Source organism: Platichthys flesus, chromosome 2 (genome assembly GCF_949316205.1).
Source record: "Platichthys flesus chromosome 2, fPlaFle2.1, whole genome shotgun sequence".
In the NCBI taxonomy this organism is placed as follows: domain Eukaryota; kingdom Metazoa; phylum Chordata; class Actinopteri; order Pleuronectiformes; family Pleuronectidae; genus Platichthys; species Platichthys flesus.
This window is the reverse complement of record NC_084946.1, coordinates 12,785,893-12,806,254: the sequence shown is the minus strand read 5'-3', so window position 1 is coordinate 12,806,254 and position 20,362 is coordinate 12,785,893. Positions and strand designations below refer to the sequence as shown.

The following is a 20,362-nucleotide window of genomic DNA, read 5'->3' as shown; positions in this document are numbered from 1 at the left end:
GTGTTGATAGTAACATTTAAACCAGGATGCTGTGCTCTTAACGCATACTGCATGTAGTATTCTTTCATTAGCAAAGCTCATTCAGGACAACAGCTGGAGTGCAGCTGTTTGGTCACAGCCATGGAAACCTAAGTAATGATACTGATGTGTTATGTATTCTCGTTTCTCAGGTTCGTGCTGCAGAAAGATGGCAATATAGTATGTTGGGCATGGACTGCCTGATAGACCCCTGCAGTGTCAATACTTAATTCATTTTCATGCCAGTGTTTTGTTTCAAAATGCTAAAAGTGTTTTTGGAAATACAGAAGGGACACATACTTGAAGTTCAGGGACGCAGGTTGAGTAAAACTTAGTCTAACGTGGGGAGGACTAATTTGAGTTGGTTTTGAATTTTCCTGCATTTTCATAAACCCCAGTTCTTATATCCCTTTGAGTGTCTAACTGAACAGAGCTTTATTAGTAACTGATGAGAAAGAGTAACCTTCATCGTATGAGAGGGGAAATCCAGTAGATTGTTGTGCTGCTAATGTTGAAATGAAACTCCCTTCTTTTTTTTCTGTTCATGCTGAAATAAAGTGGATTCACTTGGTCTGACGTTTTCCTTCACATCTTTATAAAAACCTCATTAGCTTCACTCTTCAAACCCTGTGGGGGGGAAAGGTTTTTTTAGAGAAGTTTCAAGATTCATTTACCAGACTGGCACTCAGTAGAGATAAACAGAGCTGTATAGGTTCATCTCTGATCCATGCAGCTTCCTTCTACCAAGTTGTGTGGTTATTGGTCCAGTAGTTTATTACATAAACCTGTTGACTGACAAATCAGAGATGAAAACATAAACTCTGATGTGGAGGTAATAAAACCTCCACCCATTTATCAAGGAAATGTCACCAGCATTAATAATAATTAGAAACACAACAGGAAATTAAAAGTAGAAAGACATTTTTCTAGAATATCTACATAGTTGACGGGTAATTTTCTGTTGCTCGACTTATCAATTCATTTATAAAAAGCTAATTTTCCACTGATTGCTGGTTGTAAATCAAATTGCCCTGAAAGGATAATAACGATTTTCTTTTATGGACAACTTTAGTTAACCACAAGCTGCACAAACCAAACAAGAGCAGCAGAGGAACCAAGCACCCAGCAGGGGGCAGCCTCTGGACATCACATGGAAACAAGCAGCAGACGTAGACTGGGCAGCAGGATGTGATTCTAGTCAGGCAAGGTTTGGACACTACTGGGTTATTCTCTAACAAAGCATGTTATCTCATTCAGTATCCAAAATCCAAAAATATGAAAGTAAGGCTGTCAAATACATGTAGTAAAGTAGAAAATATTTTCTGCAGCAAAGATTGACATGGACCCAAACACGATAATTTGTCCATCCACTTAAAGAGGTTGGTTCCTCACGGAAATTAGCAGGCGATGTGGCCTAGTTGATAGGGAGTACGATCTTCGACCAGAACGTTGCGAGTTCAATTCCTACGCCTTCTCCTCTTCTATCTGGCAATATACTGAACTCTTAAAATTGGCCAATTAAATTACCTGTTATTTGCAAAAAATATAACACTATGTAAATTTAAATTAATGAATACAAAAACAGAAAAAATTGAAATAAAATAAAATAAACATTAAAAAAAAAAAAAACTGTGTGCGCAATTCCTGCGCAATGGGCTTCTGCGCACGATGTGCACGCGCAGTTTTTTTGGTAAATTATATATATATTTTTTAATAATTAATTTTTAATGGTTATGGTTCTTTTTTTTTTTTTTTAATTAAAATAGTATTAGATATTGTGCAATGAATAGGTGCTTGAAGTCCTGCCAACACGACAGCCTGACCCAGCTCCTGTGTCCACTGGTGTCCTGGTTCCACCCATGGCAATGTAGTGGCTTGGGGCTGGCTCATCTCCGTGCTGGTTCAGGGGTAAATTATGCTGGTTTTCTAAGGTGACTGACCTAAGCAAGCCTGTAGCTTGCTTAGGTCAGTCACCCATTAATAAACCCATGCACATAAAACTCAGAATGGGCATTAATTATATATTTTGCTTTTGGAAAATAGTGTCGTACAGGTTTCTGAATGTGCTGTAATCATGTTGAGCCAGTAGAGACTCAACCCTGGGATCATCTGAACCATGGCCAGACTCCTCGTCCATTGTACCAATGGCCCATTAACTTCGTCCCTGGGTGATGTTTAGCTGCTTTGGCCTCTGAGGTTATCGCTGTCTTTCAACATTGGCTGGATTCTGTTAGCTGAGTAGCACGTCAGTCTATACCTGAGCATCGTCACTAGAGGGCGCTCCTTATCAAGTTTGAATTCTAACCTCGGTGTTTGATCACTTTGCTGTTAAGAAATCACAGAGGGGTTTTGCTGCATGATCCAAATGCGACATAATCTCTGAACACTGGAGCTGGAGGATTTGTTGAGTTTTGTAGATAGTTTTTAATGTTTTTATTTCACACATGTTTGAATGCATTTGCTCCTCCTGGTCTCATTTTCAAAGGTGAGAGGTGAAGCTGTTGCAAGACATGCTGCTGTGATTGGGCTGATCCACCGATGGTTTTTACGCAGAGAGCAGGGACCCCAGATAAGTCACCATCTCTCCTGGGCTTCAACTGTGAATAGTAGTAGATCTGCTGGAAGGATGTGCACGGTGTGAAAAACCCAGAAGTTGTTTTCTTTTCTTTCTCTTTTCCTGACTTCATCCATCAACAACCATCGTGCGCCTCCGTGCGCCTCAGTGACCCAGCAGACGTCCCACTCTTTGCCGGATCATGTGGATTATTGTGGCGCTGGTCCTGGTGGCGGCGGGTCCTGGTGGGTGCTGGGGGTGTCAGCTGCCCAACGACTGGAGACCGCAGACCGAAGCTTGCCGGGCCGAGCTGGCGGAGATCATCGTCTTTGCCAAGGTGCTGGCGCTTCACAAGGAGTCGTACAGCATGTACAACTACCTGCCGTGGCAGCACGACACAGACCTGCTCTTCTCCGCAGAGATCGAGCTGCTGTGCGACCAGGCGTGGGGCAGTATGCTGGAGGTGCCTGCCGGCTCCAGGTTCAATGTCACCGGCCTCGGATACTTCCCCTGCTTCTCCTACAGTGTCACCAAGGACAACAACTACTACTTCTTCCTCAGGTGAGACGCAACACGTCCCTGGGGTTCCTTGTTAAAACAAAACATAAGAACTGTTTGTTGTCACCGATGCATTGGGTTTTGTTCGTCCCATACAAAATTAACGAAAAGATTCAGCTCATATTTATGACACTGGTAAAAAAAAAAAAAATTATATAAGCAATTAAATTAATTTAACTTGTTAACTTTAAGTTACAAATTAGTTGTACTTATTTAAGTAATGTCTATGTTGCGCCAACAATTTTCTGAATCCTTTATTTGTAGAATATTTTACTTGGATAATTATATTTGATATATAATAGGTATTGAATTGTTTGAAAGACTCTAAACAGTAGAGTAAGTAATGTTAGGTCTGTGATAAACATTTTTTGACATAATTGAGTTTTGGAGTAGATTAAAATCCTAATTTGATGATGTTGACATATTCGTCTTCTGCAGCCAGTTCATTACAGCATATCCTTCCAAACTGGACTTTCAATGGGAAGCAAATTAGAAGGAAACAAACCTTTGAATCTGAAAGAGCCGGAATACAAATGCACATTTCACAGTAGTTTTGGAGTGGACCATGTGGTAAAAGACTGTGGAGACAAGGACCTCCAGATGTCTCTCAGTCATACACTTGAATTACATCATCACTTGCTTCACTATTTGAAGTCCCTGAGCCTTGGAGCCATATCACACAGGGAAAAAGTTGATAAATGTTAAATGTTTAAACTAAAAGAAAGAAGTTAGTGGTAAGTAACCTTACCCTTACCCTACTGGATGGCTCCCTAGTCTGAATTCGGTGATGGGGGTAAGTGGAGGTGGCTCAGTGAGCCCCTCTAGGTGAACCATGCAGAGGGGATTGGCACAGCTGAGACCAGTTGGCCAATAAACTCTCCCTGGATTCAAAAGTCAGTAGCTGAGCTACCAGAGAGAGACACACAAGGGACATGGGAGAGAGACAAGGACTGGGACGCACATGAGCAAAGCTCATAGAGTGGACACACATGGAGAGACTGCCGAGATGCAAAACCGAGGTGCCAGCTTGAAAGCTGGTCGCCAGCAGTTACTGCTGGCAAGTTTATGTTTAGAGATGTTTACTTTTTATTTGACTTTCTGAAATAAAACGTTAAAGCCTGAATGGTTCGTCCAGACCGTTGTAATACAGTATAATTTAAAATCCACAGACTGAACCTTACCTCCTCTTTGTCCTTCTAATAAAAAACAGCCACTCTCAATACCTTTGCTGAGATCAGAACAGAAACACCCTACGGTCAGATCGGCTGTGGCACAGCTCTCTTTCTCTTTTAATCAGTATCTGACGATGTATCGATTTCAGTTTAATAATGTGTTTTAATAACCTGCCAATGTTTCCACTTAGATTGCAAAAAACATTACGTCCGTTGCATTCCTACCAGTGCAATTACAGCACCAGACATTTACTAACAGCTTACAGGTAAACTACAAAGTATTGCGGCTCAGAGTTTTCAGCACAGCCAGCGGTGGATCACCTTAGTGTCGGCCCGGCACTGATGAAATAAGCCAGTATACCATTTGATGAAGACAACGTGTGCTGACAGGCCTTTCTGATATTTCCCTCACATTCTGCCTTTTCTCTTAAACAGATGAAGACATAGATATTCAAAGAGAGAAGGAGAGAGGCAAGGGGGGGGGGGGGGGCAGGGACTATAAAGCATTCCTCTAGTTTAATCTCTGGCTGTCCCACATGAGGGTCTGCAGCAGGGCCAACATCAGAAGTATGGTGTATGTTACACATCACATACGATAAAAAAATCACACTTGCGTAGTAGACCGAGTAGAGGTAGAGGAAGTGTGTTACAGAAGATTTTCATGAAGAATACACAGAGGCCCAATTGCAGTGGAAGGGTCTGTTTATTCCAACAGCTGCTCCAGCTTTTATAACCTTTGATAAACAATATTGCTACCAGTACTGACGTTTGTGTGTGCACCCTTCGATGTGTTTGTTTTGTGACTGCAGCCAAGTTTGATCAGCACAAGTAAGGGCAAAGCGACGTGTTATATAGTTCTAAATCTGTGCAAAGAGCAAAAGCAATATATTCCCCCCTCTCTGGGTCCTTAGACCCCAAAACTATATGTCAACAAATCACTCCAAAGCACTACAGCAACAAAAATCTGACTCAATAAAACAAATCAAACTTTCTTCAACACCAAGTGTAAAAACATATGTATTAACATATGACCAACATATTTTATTGTTACAAATAAAGTTGTATATGTAGTTTTTACTTAAACTTTAGGCAAATTCATGATAGATGACTACATAAAACATATTGTCAAATCAATGTAGTTGATTTAAGTTTAAATGTTTTTATTAACTATATTTGATTCACCTAATCCGAAACAATTGTAAATCATGGCATCGGATGTCCCCGGGCACAAGGTGATAAAAGAAATAAAAGATGGAAATATACACCAGCACAACCCTTAATGGAACCGCAACAACAAAGGAAACTAAGCCACAAAGTTTTCTATGATACTAGTTTCTATTTTACATTGAGAATAAGGTAATAACTGCACCTGGGAGAGGAACTTAGAGAAGTAAGAATTTTACCAAAATTGCACTTATGATTTGATTATTTTTTATTGTTGCACATAACAATTAACCCTTTAAACTCTGTTCGTGGTATTGAAATAAATAAGACTTCAAAGCTAGGGCTGCGAGCAGCACTGTGTGGGCCAGGCCAATGTCTTGTGCTGCTGTGTGCTGTCTTCAGTCAATCTAATCTGACCACTTTATTCAGTAACGAGTAATCTAACGCGTTATATTACTCGTCAGATTAAAGTTACTTGTCCAAGTCACTGTGCCTTAGTATTTTTTCATTAATAGTAAAATATATATTTGATTTGTTCTTGCGTCTCTGGGAGTCATGTAGTCATGTGATTTTCAACTAGCGTGCCGCGGCCAGTGTTGCCAACTTTTGTCTTTGAAAAAAAACGTTACTCGCCTATGGTTCTGGCAGTGAATTGCGTTGCAACACACACAGCACGTTAGAAAAGTATAACCCGCAACGAGTCCGTCGATGCAGCTGCGTGGCCTTCCGCGGTTGCAGTCTCAGGACTATAATTCTGCCTTTAAGGCCAAATTATAGTTGGGTTGCACGCACGCACGCATGCACGCAAGACACGCAACACGCCCCTTTCGTGCCCTCTGGCGGCTTGCGTGCGTCCGCCAATTTTTAAGGCCTAATTATAGTCCTGCGACTGCAACCGCGGAAGGCCACGCAGCTGCATCGACGGATCCGTTTTGGTTTATGCTTCCTAAACGTGTTGCGCATGTTGCAACGCAATTCACCGCCAGAACACTAGGCGGAGTAACTTTTTTTTTTCGAAAACAAAACAAACAAAGAAGAGACCTCTTCTTCTTCGTCAATGTTTATTTACATCGCCACTCCGGCTCCTCATAGCCTATTTCTGGCGGACAAATCGGCCAGTCAGTGACGGGTTATACAAGTGGTCATACTTTCGGATCTCTTCTGCCAAGTGCTCTTCTATTTGGTCCATATTCGTTCTTCTAAATCTTCCGTGATTTCCGCGTATTCTGGGGCATGAAACCGGAAACTAGACTCCGGACAGGATGTAGTAAGCAGACCAATCACAAGCCTTGCGGGCTGCGTGAGGCTTGATAGCGACCATTACATTATGCAAATTAGACGATGACGTCATTTAGCGACATCTAGCGACTTTTAGGACAGCCAATAGCTACTTTCCTTACTGAGGAGTTGGCAACACTGGCCGCGGCACACTAGTGTGCCGTGAGAGATCGCCAGGTGTGCCTTGGGAAATTATTTAATATCTAGTGTTGCATGATGTATCAGCCGAACATCGGTAGCGGCCGATATTCACCTCGTTTACCGACATCGGCACATCGGTAATAAACTTGACTCTCACCGATATTATTGGCTGATGCCATTGGTATTTGTGGTTAAACCACTGGGCACTTGCTGCGGCTGGGGGACCAGTCACCCCGTTGCCCTCCTTTCCACGGCGCCGGAGTCTCGGTGTGCAGCACGCCTCAATGTTTTTTTGGGGGGGGATGGGGGAGGTCGTCGTCCGCGGCGCCTCGGGGCGTCGCTGGTGCGCGGGCTTTCTTTCTCTTGGGCCGCGGGGCGGTGTCCGTCGGCGGTGCGGAAGGCGGAGGGGTGGAGGGGACCAGGTACGGCGGTCGGCGGCGACTCGTGTCGGGCCCTTCTCGCGGATCACCTCAGCTACGGCGCCCGCTGGGGGAACCCTCCGTTCGCGCGGGGGGCCCCCTCCAGCGGTGCGCCTCGGCTGGCGCCTAGCAGCTGACTCAAGGCCAAATTATACTTGTGTTGCATGGACGCACGCTTGCACGCAAGACACGCAACACGCCCCTTTCGAGCCCTCTGGCGGCTTGCGTGCGTCCGCCAATTTTTCTAAAGGCCTAATTATAGTCCTGCGACTGCAACCGCAGAAGGCCACGCAGCTGCATCGACGGACTCGTTTTGGTTTATGCTTGACTCACGTGTTGCGCATGTTGCAACGCAATTCACCACAAGAACACTAGGCGGAGTGACTTTTTTTTTCGAAAACAAAACACACAAAGAAGAGACGTCTTCTTCTTCATCGAATGTTTATTTACATCGCCACTCCGGCTCCTCATAGCCTATTTCTGGCGGACAAATCAGCCAGTCAGTGACGGGTTATACAAGTGGTCTTACTTTCAGATCTCTTCTGCCAAGTGCTCTTCTATTTGGTCCATATTCGTTCTTCTAAATCTTTCGTGATTTCCGCGTATTGTGGGGCATGAAACCAGAAACTAGACTCCGGACGGGATGTAGTAAGCCGACCAATCACAAGCCTTGCGGGCTGCGTGAGGCTCGCGTCGTTTTGTCGTATAGTTAGAAAAATCGACAGACGCACGCAAGACGCCAGAGGGCACGAAAGGGGTGTGTTTCTTGCGTGCATGCGTGCGTCCGTGCAACACGAGTATAATTCGGCCTTAACTATACGACAAAACGACGCGAGCCTCACGCAGCCCGCAAGGCTTGTGATTTGTCCGCTTACTACATCTCGTACGGAGTCTAGTTTCCGGTTTCATGCCCCACAATACGCGGAAATCACAGAAGACTTAGAACAACGAATATGGACCAAATAGAAGAGCACATGGCAGAAGAGATCCGAAAGTATGACCACTTGTATAACCCGTCACTGACTGGCCGATTTGTCCGCCAGAAATAGGCTATGAGGGGCCGGAGTGGCGATGTAAATAAACATTCGACGAAGAAGAAGAGGTCTCTTCTTTGTGTGTTTTGTTTTTGAAAAAAACGTTACTCCGCCTAGTGTTCTGGTGGTGAATTGCGTTGCAACACGCGCAACACGTTTAGGAAGCATAAACCAAAACGGATCCGTCAATGCAGCTGCGTGGCCTTCCGCGGTTGCAGTCGCAGGACTATAATTAGGCCTTCAGATCTGGTGCTGACCAGGGGAATCCGACTTAATTAAAACAAAGCATCGCGAAGGCCCACGGTGGGTGTTGACGCATGTGATTGTCATTTTTATGTTGAGGCGGTGGGGGTGTTGTCGGCAGCTGCTGAATGTAACTAATAAAGTAACTTGTAATCTAACTAAAGTTACTTTTTAAAGGAGTAATCAGTTATCAGATTACTTTTTCAAAGTAACTGTGGCAACACTGGCTGTCTTGTAATGAAAATGATTGTGAAGGTGAGCGTCGTTCACTCTCCCTCACCTTCACGTTATTTTGTATAAATGTAAAGTCATTTGTTCAACTTAGTTTGATGAAGGCTGTAGCTTGGTCAATATTAAACATTTAAAATGGCCAGTAAATCCAACTTGACCAACTTCTTGCATTAATCCAATTGGTGAACATCTTCCACCCAGTTTTCTTCTTGTTCTTTACTGGGGCTTCAGACAGCTCATTGCTGGGTTCACAGCTCACCTGTGGAGGCTCAGGGGCTGGTACAGAGCTCACATCCTCCTCCTCCTCAACATCCTTCTGGCTCCTCTGTCTGACCTGCGCCTCTGATTGTTGTCTAAGGTGTTGGATCTTTGAGCGTAGGGCAACATTGGACTTGGCCTCAGACTTCCACTTTACTTCAACCTCATTGTATCTCTCCTGAAGTTTTCTCCAGTCAGTCTGTAAACTCAGAAGAGTCTTCTGTGTTTCGCAGAGCTGGATATTGAGGACAGCGGTGAAACTCTTCTCCTGTACCAGCAGCCGTTCCAAGAGATCCAGATTTTTATTTAGCAGATTCTCTTCCTCCTGTCTGAGTTCTGATTGCCGCTCACTTGGCTCTTGAATTACAGTGTCATCTGCCACCTCTTTTACCGCCTCCGGTTCCACACAGCACTCAGCCCACTTGACTGGTTTTGTCTTGCACAACATTACTTTGCGCATGGTGTCATCGTACATGATGAATGTTTGTTTAATCTTCTGAAGTTCTTTTTGGTTCTTCTCATCACTCCCCTCTGTCCTCGGATCGTCAAGGTACAGCGGAACACTTATCCGTTGTTGGTCATTCATCTTGTGTGCCATTATGGTCTTTTCCTCCATTTATTGCACTGTTGAGTTTAGTTGTTCAGGTGCTTACTCTGAATACGTAAAGCTGAAAGAATTAACAACTGCTTGTGATTATTTAATTCCACCCAGGCTTTACATACTATAACTCTTCATAAGATTCATTCAGCAAATATCTCCTTGTAGTCAGTTTGCTTTAATCTCACAGTGTCAGTGGTGCTATATTCCTTTGATGTCTTGATCTGTTGCAAAGATTAAAGATTGATACGATCCGAAGAGAAAAAAGAGAATGTTTTTGAATGAGAGTCAAGCTCTCTTGCCCTTTAAAGCAAGAGTGGATGACATCATCGCCAGAGTGAGAGCAGGTCTGACGTGCTTCTAAAACTTTGACCATTAAACTGCTCTCAAACCCCAAAATCACTGAGTCAAATCTTTAAGTCACTGTGAAATCTATGAGCCCTAAACTGTTGGTTCTATGAGGAGTACCAAGGAGCTCTCCATCCACTGTAATGTTAAATCAGAGCTGACAAAAATCAGAGCTGACATTTCTGGAGCCTCAACACTTTTTTAACTTTAACCACAAAATAAAAAACGATTGTGAGAATGACTTAGTTTTAGTGCAGATACATTCCTTCCTTTCACATTTTAGGGAGGGTCGTGTGTATCATGTACTGATATCCACTTTATTTAAGTCGCTTTGGATCAAAACGTCAGCTAAATATATGCATTGTAATGTAATGATAAAGATCTATCAGCAAACAACAAACTAGTAGAATGAAAAGTTATTAGATGAGGAACCTACAATCAAAAATTATGCGGCTACTGTTTAGGCAGGACACTACAGGCAAAAACATATTCTTTTCCGAGGAGCAACCCCCCGGCCTGAGCGATTTGAAGCCTATATATATGCTGAAGTGCAAAAAGCTGTATTATACTGAGTGGCCACTCCAAGAACCAGTCAATTCACATTGACTCCCATGTTGAAAACACAAACTTAAGAACAGAATTAAATCTGTTCATAGCCTGGTTAAAAAATGCTTAGATAATAAAGAGCCTTTAAATTATGCATAATTATCAATTGATTGACAAGTGACGCCAAAGTTAGCTTGTCACTCTGGCTTCTCTCATTCATTTGTTCCATTTTCTATTGGGATGATTTAGGTGACAAATTTACGATCATATATTTAGTTATTAATTGATGGTGTCGGATTATGTATGCTTGTCACTAAGGTCCCTTTAACATTGAGTCCTGACTGTTAGTGTCACGTCTCAAGTTGTTCTGAGCCGTAACTTGTTGACTGGTCATTTTTCATTTTTCAACGCAGCCTCATAAACTCTTGAGCGAATCAAACAAGCACTAAGTAAACTTAATGTACTGATCAGGTCCTAATAACTTGTGATGAGCGTTTATTAGTTAAAGTGAGAGCAGGTCAGAGGGGAGGAGGTCACAGGAACTCCATCTTGGTACAAACCAACCTTCTGATCGTTGAGTAGCTTTTCAGAGCGTTTCTCTCTGGTCCACACCAGAGAGAAATTCTCTGTTGGTTTCCTCTGTTCTTCAACAAAGTCAATGACCTGCTTCACGTAGCGCTCCTCTCATCTCACCGTGTGTGTTGTTCCGAGTGAGGGAGTGGGGGTGGAGCCTTTGGGCCTGTGTGTGTGTGAAGCACGCAAAACAGACAAACACACACACACACATTTTCGCTTGCTCCTGGTATTTCACCTGATGGCCGATATGTTGATAATTAAAAACAGTTACGTGAAAGCGAACGGTGTTCATTCCAACGAGAGTTCATTATTTGTAAAGTGATTCTTTCAGTTCAGCGTTCATTGAACGTGTTCATGTACAACACTGATTGCAAAGGCGACAGATTTATGCAATCTGAAGAGCAACAAGAGAGTGTTGGTGTTTCGCCTTTATAACAGGTGTACAGTAAACTGCCATTAGACCAAACGAAGAAAGAAGCTATCAAAATCAAGTATGAAACCGTGCAGTGCAGGCTGAGTGGGGAGAGAAGGCAGATCCAGTAGATGGTGGTGGTTCACCTTGGTGTTGGTAGCCAACTGCAAATGTGATTATGTATTGTTGAGTATGGGGTGATGGCATACTCTTTTATTCAGAAGATTTTCAATGCAGGTTTCAGTTAATCCCACCTCCAGGCACCACTTTGTCTTCAACATCCAGACGTTATTCTTGTATCAGCCGAGCGACTTCCATCACAAATATCCTGGAGCTTACGTCACTACAGAGCTCAGTTCAAGTGCAGATCTGATAGTGATAAGAGGCAATTATTACTCCAGTAAACAGATGCAGTGGCGTTCTGTTGGAGAGTGTAACTGAGGGAAACCCCCTGAAAAGGTTTTCCCACAGTCTCCTTTGCACGATATACATATGGGTATCGACGGTCAATAGATAATAAAAAGTATCCCAATACTTCCTTCATATTATTACTGAGCCCCTGGGATTGTACGTAACACAGATGTATCACAACAATTTTCCATGCAGCTTTATTGCCTCTACTTCTCATGATAAAAGTGCTGTTTGATTTGATCTGATGTGTTACTCGGCAACATTGCACCCAAACATTCATAGCGAGCGAGTGAGGAGCTGTCTGAAACATCAGCCACCGTGTTAAGAAGCCAAAACTGGAAGGTTCCCATGCAGTCTCCAGTGGATGTCCATTTCCTGTTACAAAAGCCTCAACAACAGTCTCCAACTTAAATAGTTTTTCCAATCAATCATGAGAATAAGCTCTCGGAAAGGGCAAATCAGAGCCGAAGCTTCGAGAGAAACGCAACAAGGAGGATCTCCCCCTGGACCTTAAAATTAGACAGATTGAGTGCACGCTGCTTCAGCCAAATGTTCGCCGTGGAAACCCCAGACTTTATCTCACTCCACAAGATTTTTAATTCGTCGCAAAAGAAAATGGCGGAAAACAGACCACATATGATATTTAAAAATAGGTTTTTTTTGTCACTTTTCTCAGATTCACTTATTTTTACATTGCAGTTAAATCCAGACAAGTTCACACAGATTCACTCTTCTGACCTGGTTACTGCGCTTGACCTTTGACTTCTCTATGTTGAGGGAAAACATCAACTTTCTTCTTACTCTTTCATAGCACACACGCACACACGCACACAAGCACGCACGCACACACACACACACACACATACACACACACAGACAAGCACAAGCACACACACAAACACACACACAAAAAAACACAAGCACACACATATACAAGCATACACCGTTTCTGATAGGCACAACCAAACTTTTGATGTCCCTGGAGGGATGCGAGATGGAATCCAGATGTATGGTAAAAAATGCTGCTTCCTCCCCAACACACACACACACACACACACACTGAAGGAGAAGATGTAAAACATGCAGAGTGGATCCCTTTGGCTTATAATTTGTTAACTGGAATCATCTATAATGCTTAAATTTGAAAAATAGACCAGGGTCTGTTAGCAATTCTGCATATAAATAAATGTTTGGGGGTTTTGTTCCAAAACGTTCCATCTTTTACTGTTGACATGTGTGTTCCAACTTTGTTTGCTGCTATAGAGACTCAGTGAAACAGATTCCAAGATTAAAAAGGTTGAATCTCTTCATTTGGTTTTGATTTAACTAGATTATACTCGTAATAAAGCCAGGAGTCTTTATCGCAAAAAATGTTGTTGATCAAAATTTTTACAGCCTTGGTTTTACCAGAGATGCAAAAGCATCTATGTCTGTGTTTTTTCCATAGTTAAATGTTTGTAGATGTTCATGTTCTCAAATCCATCTTCTCCCTTTCTGCCAAGCAGGATGGATGAGAACTACAACATTGTCCCACATGGAGTGAACTTCCAGGACCCCATCTTCTCTGACACTCCAGACAACCATCGCATGTTTGCAAGCCTCTTCCAGTTTTCTAATTGCACTCCCGGCACTCAGGTCCACACCTTCACCCCAGAGTGGGAGGCTCAGGAGGACAGCAGGGTACGTGGCTGCTCGCACACAACACCACAGATAAAAGCGTTGATAAAATGTATGATTCTTTTGAAGTTGTCTGTTGCACTATTATAACACTGTCAGAGTTATGGTGGAGGAGAAGTAATAGTGGAACCATGTCGTCTATTTCATCGCACATTCTTCTTCTTTGTAAAAATCTAGTTCCTACATAACCGACATTGACTACATGTACAGCAATATTCTTACTATTCCAGCCAAGCAGAGTATGTGTTAATCAGCATTTGTTAGTTTGTCAATTTGATTCGTTTGACAAAACGATGTCGCAAAAGGCTGTGAAGATCTGAATAGGAAGTTATAATGCGATTAAGCTGCAAACATGTCTACATAATAAGACTAGGAAAGAATCATGGACTGTATATAAAAGACAGCTTTCACAATGTATTGATTGAAAAGTTAATTGATTAAAATATATGACTTTGGATTAATCAATAACGAAAATCTTAAGTAGTCACAGCCATCAGGTTAAATGAATCACAGAAGACACTTTAACATTATTACACCAAGTTGAACCAGAGAACATGATAGAGATTGAAGGAGGAGGAGGATTATATTGAATGACTGGAAAAACCATAACTTATCCTCAGGGAGTTGTCTAAAGGAATTCATGGAAATGAAGAAATCGAAAACTTAATTAGAACCAGGGTAAGTGAAGACGCCACGAAAATAAATTATGACTCTTAATCGCAAAATAGCTCCTGGGTTACACACGTGCAGATTGATGATGAGAGAAACGAAAAGCGTGAGAGCATCTGAAAGTCACCACCCTGTGTAGAGCTTGTTACAAACATATTGATGGATATACGATTTAAAGATGACCTGAAACAATAAGCATGAGCTCCCGTCATCACCTCCCTGTCACTGCCTCATTGATCAAAGCACATTTGCACAAAAACACCTTTGGCAAACACCTGGTTCCACTTCGCTCTGTAAACTCCACAGTTTCTGAGTCGGCGTGCCAGTATATAAATGGTTTCCAGTCACTCACCACTTCTTTATCCCCTTTAATGAATCTAAACCATTGGCCTGATCCCCATGATTTAGCTCATTCCTCTTCTGTCTGTTTCCAATCATTTGCTAACAATTCATAAAAGCAACAAAAAAAACCTGCCATGAGTAACGAGAATGAAAACATGGTTTGTAGTTCCATTAACAACAAACTCTTGGGTCAGGCCTGTGATTATAATTACGGAGCAGCGTTTAGATAACAGCTTTTCTTTCTTACATCATTCTCATGATTAGATTTCCTCTTTGAAAAATAAAAACAGACATTTTTTTTTTTTTTTGTGGAACCGAGCAACCATTGTTTGGACAAAAAAAAACACAAACTCACATTAGAGCAGATCATGCTACATCCATCACATCATCCAGACCAAAGTAAATCCAATGGCCTGTATTCATCTGAACATTTGTCAGCAATAAAAACTAACAAGCTGGGTTTTCTCACAGTTTTTGTTCCTAACACTAATGGAGAATTATCAGCTTGGGAAGGGCGGCAGAGAATCTCCCAACTTGTCGGCTGCACACTGAGGCAGAACAAACTGCTGCTCATGTTGTAAAGATTTCAGTGTCCATTACCATGGTACAATAAAGTTTTATGTTAAAGCACAGGATGCACAAGCATCCATCTGCTTTTCCTTAGAAAGGTTTCAAATAGGCTCCCTCAAGAGCAGAAGCTTCCGTCCTGCAAGGAGATAAAGCTATCGTTTTTTTTCAGTCAGGATCACATCAAAGTTAAAGTCCTGCTGGGTGCTGAGGGTGCTCAACATGGATCCTCTTTGTTGCCTCTAACAAACTCAGGATGGACACTTACCTGGCAGGGGGGGTCTACAGAGTTGCATTGTGGGGAATGTGGGACCCATGTTTTTGTGGAGCTTGAACCAAACTAGACTAAAAAGTCAATATTTCCTTATCAGCTGCTTTTATTTTAATCTGTCTCAGTGTCAACATAACGTAATTAAATTAAGGTAATATCAGTTTAAAACCTATAAATGTAATTTAGCTGGTTGTAAATATTCGCTGCTTTATTTTACATGATAAAGTTTATTCTTCTTCACTGACTGAGAGACATTATTACCACTGGTGCTGTAAATGTCTATATTTATACATAATAAAAAAAACACTCTCATTCAAAAAAATGTTAATGTTATATCCCATCTATGCTGCTCTGGATGTCTGAGCCATGCTTCGACGTCTCCACTGATTGGTTGATGCTTCAGCAACATGAACTTTGGTAAACATGGCTTCTCTTGTTTGCACAGTGGTCTCATGGAATCATATGCAATATTACAATGTTACAGAAATGGTTCTTTTGTCATTTGTATAACTGAATCTCAGGATCTTCAGTCTCATGACAATATGCCCATATAGGTGTAATTTCTGTCTTGCTGGTCAAGCTCTATGTCAGACATGTGGTATAAACAAGTGTTCTGAACATGAAGACATTATACTATGTCCATGTGAGACGGGCTTATGAAAGAGGCAGGTTTATATTGTATGTCTGTATCATTCCTGGCTCCAGCCGTCTTCACGGACAATTACATAAGAATTCGTCTACATGCAGCTGAGCCCTGTTAAAGAGAAAATAGAAACCAACTGGAGGTGTCATGTTTAAGTCATACCTGAATGCACAAAACAGGGATTTCTCATTTTATGCTTTCTGCTTTTACATTATAAAGTTACATATCCTGTTACAATCCCTATGGGACGTAAGTGAGAGCATATGGGAGAAGTCCGCAGCTAATATTACAGCAAGTAATGTAGTAACCAGTGATGTGGCCCGGCAGCCGGCAGCACATTTTTAACATTTCCTCAAAACCCTCAGCGGTTGTTATCTGATGGTTGGGAATTTACATCAGTGTTTCACGCTGGCCCAAGTGGAAGCGTTAGGATCTGTGAAGGAAATCCACACTCAGGCAGACAGGCATGCAGTCACCGGCATCTGGAGCTCATTTTTTTTGTACCTAGGAAAGGTCTGGGCCTTTGGATCATCTGTCGAAGGTTCGCAGGCATGTTGGGTTTCATCTCACAGTGGCGTATTATGAAACAGAGTATGTTGTCTCCACATTTTCCTTACTTAAGATTTATTTCTCCTCTATATCTGGAACCATAGTCTGGAACGACGCAAAGTTATCTTTGGCTGGTTCACAAAAAAGCAGCACTAACTGTACATGGTAACGCTTAAATTCTTTACATGTGTTGTTTCCACAAACTGTTCCACTGTATAATTTCAGAAATACATTTTTTCCTTCGATACTCTTTCCTTTTTAGGCTAAAAGTTATTTTTTGGACTCACTCATATACAAACAGTGGAATATGCTGAAAGACCCATGAGCTTTCGGCACTGGTGGTCTGCCAAAAGAGCAGGCCAGCAATCTTCTCAACATCTAGTATCAAAGCAGCCTATCTCTCAGGTCTTACGTCATAAATGTTACACAAATACATAAAATCTGAAGTTAGTGTTTAGTGCGAGCCATGACGGAATAAAAATCCAAGTATAATTAATTCCACTCAAACGGCACAGTGGGAAGTCTTGAGTAAAAGTTGATCCTGGCCTCTGTAGAGCAGCAAATTGCAAAGAGCAACCTGAACCTCAATGATCAGTCATTTGTGAGGTGCCAAGCTTTGGTTTGGAAACTGAGAATGACTTTCTTTTTTCTTTTTTTTTGTAACACCACAAGAAATATCCAACTATGACCATAAAACTAATCCTCAGTGCTGGAAAGGATGTGGGGAAATCAGAGACTTTCCCAAATTTTTGGGGGTTGTCCTTAATTACACTCTTAAGTTAAATAAGGAAATAGGAGAAATTCTGTAGTTAGACCACTTAAACCACATGAGTTGATTTTAGCTGACACATCTCTAAGAGGAATGGAGGGGGGGGGGGGGCTATATGCTCAGAGCTCTTGTGTTATTAGACCATTAAATTAAGCCTCACCCACCGATAGGTTCGTACTTTGGACTGACGGACCAAGACACTGAAGGCTGTGAACTGTGTGGAAACATGAGTTTGCCACTGTGGATGGACAACTTCTTTAGAGAGATGGACTTCTGTTGTGTTAGTACTTAGCTAATAAGTGAACATATACTGTAAATCTTTAATATGAAGATGGAGGGTTAATGTTTAAGTATGTTTAAGCTCTGTCTTATGTATTCCTCCTCAACAGTGAAGCCAAAGCGCTGGTGGCTGCAGTATAGGTCATAAATCCTGCCTCCTCCATCCTAGTGAACGGAACATCGGTCAGATTAAAAAGTCAAAGTGCACGTCATATAAATAATCCTCAAAGATGGTCTCTGTCATTTGACTTAGTTGTAATCACACTGATGTATAGTTAAGCACACATTTTTCCAGTAAGTTTGCTTTCAATTAGCTCTGAGTTGAATTCCTTTTGAATGAGAAATCTTTAAGAAACACAAGCAAGTCCTACTGGCCATTTACATATGTACAACTTCTGAAGATACTATGACCTTGATGACTGAGAACGGAGTGAAACGTCATTTCTGGCAGCTGAGACTGACTTGTGAACTGTTTTTCAAAGAGGCAAGGGCGGAACAAGCTGGTGACCAGAGCGCTGACATGGTCTACTCATCCTAGATTGAGACACAGCTTCTGGCTCCAAATGTGCAAAATGGCAGAGTTCATATTTTGGTTTCGTATTATCCATTTTTATATGGTAGTAACTCCATAATAGCAACACTGCAGGTGGATGAAAAGCTGCGTGAGACTTAAGAATAAATGTTCAAAAAAGTAATTTCCTTTTTAAATGGATTGTATTTGCTGTGTAAAGAACATGAGAACTTCTTCTCTTCACAGTTGCTGTGCTCCACGGTGCAGAAAGCTCTGTTCGAGGAGGAAGAGAGGGTGAGGACTCTCTCCCAGAAGGTGCGCACCTTGGAGAAAGCCAACGGCCATCTGCGCGAAAAGGTGAAGACCATGAAGCGTCTGCTGCGCCAGGCCCAACGAGAAACCTCAAAGGAGCAGCAGACCCTTAACCTCAAACAGCTTTACGAGCCGAAGACGCCCCACCCAGATCAGGACACTACCCAGGACCAGAAGAACCCTCCCCCCAAAAAGGTCCTCTCCAAGAAGTTGAAAAACTAGACTGTAAACCCACTGTCACTCCCTGTGAAGCATCAGCGACAGAGCAGACTGGTTGAGGAGCAGGGGGAGGTGACAGCAACAGCGGCAAGGAGTGGATGAAAGTAACAAATTTGGTTTTAATTACAATTTACTATTTAATGTTTATTTTAAAAAATAACAAATTTCATGAAACCCCTGCGGAACAACCTGTTGCAGTAATTCTTGGTAAAACCTGGGCCAGTAAAACTAGCATCAACAAAGGGTTAATGCCATTAATCCAATATGCTCAGTCTCTCTGAAGTGAACCTGTCTCCATTAGAATCATTCAGTGGCAGCAAAATCACTATCCAAACTTTTCCAAACATTTCAAGTTGATAAATATGAGGACAATGTTCAAGCATTTGAAATTCAAGATCTCTTCTTCATTATTTGTTTGTTTTCTGTGCTGGACACATTATGCGTTGTTTAAATGTTATAGTTGAATTTCTTATTTCAAAAATGTTGTCACTAAAATGCTCTCTATTCATGTAGAGGAATTTCCTAGTCTGAATAACACAGAATGGAGTTTATCACTTAGAGTTGTAGTTCTTAACTGCAATGGGTGTCATGGAATACAAAGTAGTGAGCATTTTAAATCTTGTGTGTGGAAGCATTGCATGCACACAATGCGTTGACTCTGTATATGGGTGTGCAGACACAGGAGCAGCTGTGTCAAAGTTCAAATGTTGCAAGACCCACTATTTCATCATTTGTCTTCTCTACCTTTGCCGGGTCTTTATTTGCTCTTTTCATCTATTTATACCCTCAGAAACTAGTGATTCTTTACAACCAGGGAACTGCTTCCCAAGAGGGATTTTTTTCAAGTTCTCCTACATGTAACACAAATTGTACTGAATGAGAACACGGTGCTGAGCACCCATTGAGTCCAGCCAGTGAGCCTGGCGTGGTACAGGCTTTTTCTGTGTCAGAAACGAGAGTTGGCTTCATTATACTTTCTACATTTGCTTTTGTTATCTATATTTTTGTGCTTTCTCTAAACTATAAACATGTGGTTTGCAATAGCATAATCATTTGTGTTACCAGTCATTGTATCTTTTTTAAATAAATAAATGACCTTTTACAAAACTTCTTCTGTGGATGTTTTTATTGTCAGAGATTATAACCTGCAAATTAACCCTATATTTGGTTTTCAGTATCATTTGAAAGAAAAGGCGTTCACTGGTATGAGCCTTCTTGAGAGTTACAGATCGGTTCCCATTGTGGTTTTGTAACATCTTCTTAGCCTGAAGCAGTTCTGCTTCTTTGACTGTGTTCATACCCTTACACATGTTCTAAAGTCACTTTCCTCCACAGTGTTGATTAAAACAATGTCTATACAAACAGGACAGACAACTACTGCAACAGCTGTGATCGATTTAAGTGAGTTTCAAACGTCAATGCAATGTTTCCTGTTTTCCGCATAGTCAAGTCAGAAATGATAAATGTTTTCTGGAACCCACACTATTTTAGTGGGATTCAGCGCTGATAAATCAAATCATAGACAAAATAAAAAATTCAAAAGCAACATAAATCCTAAAAATATAAAAGGGTCCTATTTTCACCTCTTCCTGT

General features: G+C 41.7%; 1 protein-coding gene across 2 annotated transcripts; it reads left to right on the top strand.

The window, feature by feature from the left end:
- Positions 1-2,363: 2,363 nt before the first annotated feature.
- Positions 2,364-19,879, top strand: ccdc3b (coiled-coil domain containing 3b). 2 transcript variants are annotated; one of them, XM_062398315.1, is made up of 3 exons: positions 2,364-3,133; positions 13,464-13,641; positions 18,485-19,879. In XM_062398315.1, exons 1-3 carry the CDS (start codon positions 2,775-2,777, stop codon positions 18,770-18,772), a joined length of 825 nt encoding a protein of 274 aa, XP_062254299.1. In that variant the 5' UTR covers positions 2,364-2,774; the 3' UTR covers positions 18,773-19,879. The 2 variants fall into 2 exon arrangements, with proteins under 2 accessions (XP_062254299.1, XP_062254300.1); XM_062398316.1 differs by having other exon boundaries at positions 2,365-3,133; positions 13,467-13,641.
- Positions 19,880-20,362: the final 483 nt, after the last annotated feature.

Excerpts from the sequence above, each read along its gene's own strand:
- ccdc3b (XM_062398315.1), top strand. The coding sequence starts at position 2,775 with ATGTGGATTATTGTGGCGCTGGTCCTGGTGGCGGCGGGTCCTGGTGGG. Across the intron at positions 3,134-13,463 it reads AACTACTACTTCTTCCTCAG|CAGGATGGATGAGAACTACA; the intron begins GTGAGACGCAAC and ends CTTTCTGCCAAG. Across the intron at positions 13,642-18,484 it reads AGGCTCAGGAGGACAGCAGG|TTGCTGTGCTCCACGGTGCA; the intron begins GTACGTGGCTGC and ends TTCTCTTCACAG.